This window comes from Leuresthes tenuis, unplaced genomic scaffold, assembly GCF_036924035.1.
Source record: "Leuresthes tenuis unplaced genomic scaffold, fLeuTen1.0.hap1 SCAF_3, whole genome shotgun sequence".
Taxonomy (NCBI): Eukaryota; Metazoa; Chordata; class Actinopteri; order Atheriniformes; family Atherinopsidae; genus Leuresthes; species Leuresthes tenuis.
Window position 1 is genome coordinate 14,350,352 of NW_027325357.1, and position 8,895 is coordinate 14,359,246.

General features: G+C 41.1%; 1 protein-coding gene across 2 annotated transcripts in view; it reads left to right on the plus strand.

The window, feature by feature from the left end:
• Nucleotides 1-7,299, plus strand: part of skib (v-ski avian sarcoma viral oncogene homolog b) — a 33,011-nt gene extending 25,712 nt beyond the window's left edge. The window contains exons 2-7 of one of the 2 annotated variants that reach the window (XM_072381954.1): nt 3,263-3,376; nt 3,626-3,729; nt 3,842-4,062; nt 4,483-4,757; nt 4,863-5,093; nt 5,209-7,299. In XM_072381954.1, the coding sequence (XP_072238055.1) occupies nt 3,263-3,376; nt 3,626-3,729; nt 3,842-4,062; nt 4,483-4,757; nt 4,863-5,093; nt 5,209-5,430 (1,167 nt within the window). In that variant the 3' untranslated portion in view covers nt 5,431-7,299. The remainder of the gene's footprint in view (nt 1-3,262; nt 3,377-3,625; nt 3,730-3,841; nt 4,063-4,482; nt 4,758-4,862; nt 5,094-5,208) is intronic. The other variant, XM_072381955.1, reaches the window with a different exon arrangement.
• The last annotated feature ends 1,596 nt before the right edge of the window (nt 7,300-8,895 follow it).

Genomic DNA, 8,895 nt, shown 5'->3' on the forward strand with positions numbered 1-8,895 from the left:
CCGACAGAGCTGCCAGCTATTAAACATTCCTCATATGTTCACAGATCCTTGTTTCACTCAAAACTACTCGACTTTTCTCACATTTTTTTAGAAGGATTATTGTCTATGAATAGGCAGTTTAGGTAATCTGGCTAAACTGTTTTATTTGCAAGTTATTTTGCTTGCTTGCCTGTGTTGCTTTTTAACTGAAGCATCTCAGCAGTGTGTTGGTTATTTATAACAGCAACAGCCAGAAAAAAGCTAAAACTTCAGTTAAAGAATAAGGGCAATGCCTTTACCATACTTCTAATCAGCCTGCTTCTCTCCCCCATCTCCCAGCAGCAACTTTCTCCTGTAGTTTCTGTTATTTGTAATATTTGGCTAAACTGAGCTTTTAATCTGCATTTTCTGTGCTTTGCTGTTTCTGAACTCCTCACCAATTAACCATTAACCTCCTTGATAACAAATGACAGCCGTTGTTTAGTCACTGACTTATTGCACCGGCACTCAATAAAAAATATTGTTGATTAGCTCTATGTTGAAGTAAAATTGTTGAGTAAACCAGGCTCCAGTTAGCAACATATCAATAAATTGTCATTCGGGCTGGTCAAACACTGTGTTCTTCGAACAGATATTGATATGTTTATAATGTACTGTGTGTGTGACTATCAGCCATGCCCTCGTGAAAATAGCCCGGGCTTATGCTTGTATTACCATGGTATTATGGAGCACTAATTAAAAAATAAAGCATGTCTCCTCTTGCCCATCTGCTATTAGACCCTGTTTAGCCCACAGGTTTGCTTTGAACTGCTCACTCATTACAGCGCCTCAAAGAAATATCATACAATAGCGAGTTGAAAAGGGCAATGCTTGAATGGAGTCTGAAAGAGTAGGCTGTACTTGGCCTTCAAGTATACATTCCTTCAGCTCAGTGCTTCCTCTGTGGTCCCCCTCTCCTGACCCACCCCCCTCCCACTCAAGACTCAGTTCCCACAGGGGACTCAGCCAAAGCAAACTCCTCAGAGGAAGTCTCCCTCTCCTTCCAGTGTGAGAGAAAGGGAGGGATGGATGTCCGATCCAGGCGCTGTGGGACCTGCAAGGCAGTAGGACGTGCATGGAGGGTGTTATGACTCCGTGGCCATGCTATGTCTATGATGTGGTAGTGAGTAAAGCCCGTGCGGCTGCTCTCCTGTGAGGTCAGTGTCATATTTAGCCAGCAGGTCCCTTGTGGTGTCTGGGAGTGTCTGTTTTCTGGCTCTATTATGTCTAGTGCTCACAGCCTTCCTGGAGCTGCTAACCTCAGGGTAGAAATAGTACCAGACAGGCAGACATCCTTTGTCAGGAAAACAACAGTCACCTCAGTAATTACAGAGTCTGATTACACCAGTGCAGCAGCTCTTAGAATACCACTAGCCTTGAATTAGGCAGGTGAAGGGTCGAGTCAGCACTGAGCAGGTTGCAGTCAGAGAAGGTCTGGGTTAAAAGAATTAACCTACAGTAGCAAAACCAAACACTTTGGTGTGTGTGTGTGTGCGTGTGTGAAAGGTGTGTAATGCGGTGACTGGTTAGGCAGGTGGAGACTGGAGGGGAGTGCTCCGACAAATACCTCAAGAAGCCTGTTCAAACCTACTTTTGTAGAGTCAGATTCCCATGACCATGTTTTATCTTAAATCTGGATTAGTCTGTGAAGTTTTACTTTAACTTCCCCTACATGTCCTGCGTTAGTGTAACTGAGAATGAAAGCCTGTGTTTTGTGAGAAGGTGAGAAGCTTTGTGGGTTGTCATTTTATAATTTTATCAACATAAGGGCAAATTAGATGAAATGCTGCCCACCACAGGTTCCCACAGCCCAGGTATCACCTTTAAAGAGGATTTCCTGCCCATGAAAACACTTCAAACCTTCATAGATACCTTAAAAACTGTTAAAACTCTCGATCAATAATTGTTCAGATGACTAATTGAGCTTCAGAACTTTGGCAGTGACTGCTTGATATCTGTATTTTAGGTATGCTGTGCCAGACCCAACTCAACGCCTCCACCCTCATACACACACACGCACTCCTACAAATACAAATACCCTCCCACACACACACACACACACACACAGATACATGTCTACACTCCTTCATCCACCCACCTTCACACACATCCCACTCAGAGCTATGTGAGCACACGCAGAGTCTGCCTTTGTGTAGAAAATCTGTTAGACATGATTCATTCCCAGCTGGGCTTCTCACTAGATGTGGCTGATCATTAATTTCCATTGTTAGCTGATTACAGCAAAGCAGCGATGAAGATTTCACAAACACATGCAGTGCTTTTTCATTGAGGAAAAAGGGTAGTAATCATTTCTCTTGAATTGCACATGAGTAGATGGGGGAGTTGTCCATTCCTTCAGGCAGGATGTCATTGTAGTGAGTAAAGGAGCGACAGGCAGGTCTGTGCTGGCCTCCTTGCCTACCTAGGTAAACATATCCTCTCCCTAACAAGTGCAGACCTGAGGGCTAAGGAGGTTACTTATCTAAACACTTGGTCCTGCAGCTTGCCACACATAAAGGCATACAATATATCTTCATGGAAAAAAATAACTTGTTGGATTCAGCATTTTGTGGCACTTAACAAGACAGATCCTTCCCTCTGTAGGTTTCAAGATTCCCCTCTAAACTGTACATGACTTGGCAGTTCAGCATCAATGTGAAACTGTTTCAGAACACTTCTACTCCATCTTCTGTCAGATCTGAGTGCAATTACTTTAATTTGCCTTCCTCTGTGTCTGCGTCTGTCTCTGGATTGCTATATTTCTGTGGTTCGTGGAGTCGATCTGCTCCACCTGACGGCGCCTCTTCTCCCTGGCAAGGAGCAATGTAGCCATACTGGCTGCCAGCCAGACCAGCTTGAGTGTCTGCTCAGCTCATAGCCCCACTCACAAACACACACGCACACTCTCTCACACACACACACACACACACACACAAACATGCAGACGTGCCAAACTCAGACTGAATGCTTATTCAGATGCATCTTCTATGCTCCTTGCCTCTCTTTGACTTCTCTATAATTTTCTCCCTCTCCATGACCTTCTGCTCTTTCACTTTGGGAAAAAATTGTAAAACATCACTTCATGTTCTGACAAATCCGCGTCTCGCTCATGAATAATACCATTTACAGTCATACCGTTGCATTTTTAGAGGTTGTGGACTCCTGAAATATAAACCATACTCCACTGTGTAATATCTGCATTTTATCGTGGTGATTAACCACTTTTTCTCTCCTTTCTCTTTAGTCTCCCAGCCCGATCCCACCCAAGAGATCCAAATTCGACAAATTGCAGTCTCCATCAGCTGGCAAAGACAGGAAACCTGATTGGTTACAAACGCTGTCCAAGTCTGCACACAAGGTTTGTACGCTGTATGTCCACATTGCTGGTATGAAACCAGATTTAGCATTAAGATTAGAGATCATAAGAGTGACGTAAAACCTGATGCTCCTCTCAGTCATTACATTATCATCTCCGTGTGACCTCCCATCCCTGGCCTTGTTCAGTGAAGAGAGGTCTTTGAATGTCTTTGTCGTGGCTGATTTGACGTTCTAGAGGTAGTTCACTGAGTTTATCTGAACTTGTTGTTGTTGTTGTTTGTTGTTCCAGGATCTGAAACAGGTCCAACTGAAACAGAGGCCCTCTGCTTTCCGCCCCTGGTCTCCTAAAGCAACGGAAAGAGAGAAACCAGCAGCTCAAACTGAGACAGAGAGGTGAGTCTTCTAAACAAACTTGTGATTGTTTAGCCGTTGAATAAAGAATATCTGTTAGATTAAGCCCTTGACCAAGGAAAGGCTTTAAATATACTTATATTTTTCCCCACAGGTCCTGCTCAAAGAATCAGGAGATGTTGCCAGCTCCCCTGGCCCCCTTGCTCCATCCCAAGGACAGCCACACTCCTGGCAGGGGGCCTGCAGCCATTTCCACACAGGATCTGCATAATGGTGACACACAGCCTTCAGCTAAATCAGCCCATTCCATCGCCACTGATCGAGCTGACGACCTAGACACGGATGGGGAGATCGATGTGGACGACTGTGATGACAGTTAGTACAAACCATCAACTTAACTTGAGAAGCATCATGAGAAAAAAACAGTTGAGCATTCCACAATCAGTGTGTATAAGACACAAATTCCTCATTTGCAAGTTTTATTGCACAGTGAGCAACACTGGAAATAAGCCAAGGAGGAGCTACTTTTGTGTGATTGTTGTACAACTGCGCCATCTGGTGTCAAATAGGAGAAGTACAAGAGAAATAACTTGTATTCCAAATACTCCTGTTTTGTTTCTACAAAAACACACAGCTTTTCTGAGCAGTTGAAATGCAGTAAATAACTAAACAATAATGTAGTCACATTTTATTGTAGTCTTCAGATTATCTATTGTACCCATTCTTCGTCATTTAACAAAGCAATATACTTGTTGCCACGATCTTAAGATATTATTCTGTTAAATCTCTCCCCAGGTCCAGCCCCAGCCTCCTCCCTGACTTCACCTCCCTCGGTCTGCACCAGTGGGTCTCAGAGTTTTTCGCCTCACAGCGTTGCTCGGGCTCAGGAAAGACCTTCCTGGTTGGCAGGTGCTGTTTGCCCAGAGATGGACACCATGAGACAGATGCTGTATGCTGGCCTGGATACCAAAGAGGCGCGGGAAAAACTCCTGCAGGAGATTGTCAGGATGAGAGTGAAGCAAGAGGAGAAGCTGGCAGCTGCTGTGCAAGCTAAACGCAGCCTTCAGCAGGTACCTAATTGCCCCGTGTATTTTTTTTTCACTTTGTAAAAACAATTAGATACTAGTGATGGAAATTTTAGCATTAAATCTGTAACAAAATTCCAATGTTTTTAGGAATTGGAGTTCGTGACAGTAGCTAAAAAAGGCCGTCTTCGTGACGCCATTGAAGCAAAACGCAATCTGCGAAAGGAGATTGAGCGCCTTCGCGTGGATTGGGAGAGGAAGATGAGGGATGCAGAAGAGTCCTGTGGGCGGCTGAGAAGAGAGTTGGAAAGAGAGAGGCAGATGCGAGTTTGCGATAAAGGTTGTGAGGCTGAACGTCTCCGGGTCAAGTACTCAACTCAGGTAAGATGCCTCCAAAACCACCAGAAAACTGTGAGATTAATTCAGGGGACTATCTTGTCCTTCATATGTTTTCCGTGTAGACTGACCGCTCTGTGTGTTGGGTTGTGTTGCATAGATTGAAGAGTTGCACGTACAGCTGCAGCAGGCGGAGGCCGACCGCGAGCAACTGAGGCAGGAGCTGCAGCAGGAGAGAGAAGCTCGACAGAGCCTGGAGAGCGTAGTGAAAGACCTGCAAACCCAGCTGGCCCTGCAGGCCAACAGCAGTCTTTCTGGAGACTCCAAGGACACAAAGACAGAGACACACAGTCAAAGCGCACAACCCAACAATGGATCCTAAAGTTGCACATTTAAAACTGGACAGAAAGACTCAATATAAAGGAGCATGTTCAAGGACTTTGTTACACCTCCTTTTGGGAAAAAAAATCAAAACGCAAAGTCACTTTTGTAGAGGAAAATTTTGTCATATATAATATGTTATAGTATACATCAATATTATTATGACAGTATGAATTTCATGACATGAACTGGAAAGTAGCATGAGCATGTTAAAGGGAGTGAAACTAAGAAAGACTTCTTCAGTGATGAACACATCTTTTCAGTGATGTCAGATGAACCCCCTCCCCCCCCAACTGACGCTGTCCAAGGATTTTGTTTGGTATAAGCTATTCTAAGATGTGCAGATTTAGCCACACAACACTACTTGAATATGAAAGGAAGAAACATGTTATGCCTAGTGAAACATGAGCAGATGACGAGAGTCTTTGTGCCACAAAATACTGGTACACTCCGAGGTGTCATTGCAGACCACTGGAAACAAGAGACACAAGTTTACCACTATTTACTTTGAATATCTGCTTGCTTTTTATATCTGTGTAGAGGTCGTACTTTTTAAGAAATATTGCTTGCGCAACACTGTTATTCCACAGGCAAGTAAAACAAACATCCATATACAGACATGTACGCATGTATACCAGCTTATCTACCTTTTTTGTATTCTATAAACCTGAAGTATTGGAGGCTGTGTGGGCTGCTTTCAGGTCCACCATTGTTTAATGCTTAGATATTTTATGGAAGTGTTACTTCTCATTGTTGTTTTCCAGTTATGTTTTTTGCACCCGAAACCATGTGGTAAATAGCAGATATTTTTGCCCACATAAGTCTACAACCATACTCCTTACAAAAAAAACAAAAGAAAATCAAATCTTCAACAGCTGTCTGTTCATGTTGAAATGCGGTACTTCTGATTTTCTATGGAGTATTGTAAAATAATTTATATTCTACAAAATATGCTGCCTATCAACAGAAAGCATTCATTTTTGGTCACTGGTTTTAGGGCTCTTAAATGAACAGTTGCTGTTTGTATGAACAACATTTCTACATGTATACAAAAAAATGGATATATATTTTTTTACTTTGAGAAAAGTAATTGCACTTTTTAAAAAAAAAGAACCGTGCTCCCTGTTACATTTTTCAAATCAGAAATCAACATTGACTTTGAAATCGAATACACCCTCCCTCAGTATCATCTGATGTAAATACAGTGATATTGTAAATAAGATATTTGTTGGTATGGTATGTTTGCTTGCTCCAGACTTAAATTGAATTATTGATTTATTTTTATTTTTTTGCTCTTACTTGAAACCAAAAAACAGACTATTTGGATTTGCAAAACTGTAATAATTTCATTGTTGCTGATCCCTGAATGTCAGGGCATTTACAGATGGACTCATTGGTTGAAACCATCTGTGGCTGTGAAGTTGACCTATCAGCAGTTTTTGTAGGTTTGACACACAAACAGAACATTATAATCTTTCCCTTGATTTTCTTTGAAAGATCTTTATATAATTATGATTAATTATAGAGTTATATATTACACCTCAAACCAAAAACTGACAAATTCATTATAATTCTCCGCACTTCCAGCTCCCTCATCGGATAGAATAGTAAATGACACCTTCTCATGGTTTATACCTTTTTGGGTGCTGTCGTATATATTAGACAAAAAAAAAAAACACTTTTATGTCTTATCAATATGATACCCTCGCTCAGTATTTGTTGGGTACCGTGTAATAGCAATATCCATTTTGTTAGCTGATGCTGTTGTAGTTTTGGTCTGGAAGTGGGTTTTCACTTGCCTCTTGTTTCAATGTTTTCTTTTTCCTTCAGAAAACTTGTATAATACCCATTAAAGTCTAAATCAATTTTACTGAGTTTAGGTGTGTTTTGCACGTCTGTATGTGTGGATGTATTTGTTGGTGCTCCAGGCATATAATTTGGTTCAAACTGATTGGATACATTGTTAATCTAAATTGCACGCAGGAGTGCGTAGTTGTCGGTCTTGTTTGTCTCTGTGTTGGGCCTCTTATGGACCGGCGACCTGTCCTGGTTGTACTCTCGCTCAATGACAGTCAGGATCGGTACCAGCCCCCCGACAACCCTTGGACAATTAGATAAAGCGGGTACCGAAAATGAATGGATGGATGAAAAATATCAGATGTAAGTCAAACACATATATATATAAAGATAAACAAAAATAATCATCAAGACTTTTACTGCATTTTAGGGCTCCTTTTCACAGCTGAGTGTACAAGAGCATCAGAAAGGTTATTATCAAAAGAAAAAACAACACAAATTGTATAGCAATTCCCAATGCTACAAGGCAACCTCCAGAGAATTTGACATAAGATGCTTCCATGCTTACATTTCAACCTGAGAAGGTTTATAAAGTTTGTGCTGCAGATTGTGTTAAAAAAAAAACATCTAAAGAGCTTCAGGCTGACCTGGTGATTTTCAGCCACTACCAAACAAATATGGATAAAGAGCTTGTGAGAGACGCCACTTTTTAAAGAAAGTAATTAAAAAAGCAAGATTAATATTTGCCGAAATGTTCACAGATAAGCCAAAGTCATAATGTTCTACAGGCAGAAGAAACTGAAAAATGAAGTGTGGGAATAAGAGTTTCTTTGTAGGCGACCAAGTGAAGCAGGAAAAGGAAAAGAATTCTGTACCTGCAGTGAAACATGGAGGAGGGCCGCTTTGCTGCCACTGCAATCAAAGTGTATCAAAAGCAATATGAAATCACAAGATTACCAAAGCATTTTAGAGCAAAATCGTGAAAAGATGTTTCTTTGTGTTAAAGGATTGGATTGTTATATCAGAGAAACACCTAACTCAACAGCACGATAGAAAAAGACAAACTGATTTTAAGTGGGCACAAGTACATACTGATTTCAATATTAAAACTAAATAAATTATTACTCAGTTCCATGTAGCTCCTTCATTGCAAACTAACCCCGTCCTGGTATAATGGGATACTTAAATAAAACACACTTCTGTTTTTTCTTTTTATAATATTTTTGAATATTCTTAATGAATGACCTATTTCTTATGTACTGATAGAATAATACGCTTGAATGTGCCAATAGTCCCCCTTTTGTGAATCATTTACTAAGGCCCTAATAAAATCATAAAAGGGTAGTGGTGGTAAAGTGTGAGGTATTTAACCACCAAGTTAATCTGTTTCTTAAAGAAGCATTTTGAAGCATTTAAAGTCGCAAAGAAATGGATTTTGTTGAGAGCGCTGGATCGTCACATATTATCACTTCTATCGGACCTTCTCACAGCGAAAGGGCAAAAATAATACTGACTACTGTTTGGCTTTACGGTGTAAAATAACAAGCACAAACTGACGGTAGGACCTTGAAACTTTAAATGTATTCTCCCTTTTTTAATCAGTTAGATTAGATGCACATCTGTCTTAGCAAAAACGATTGGATGATGGGGGTTTACAACTAAGTAGAGC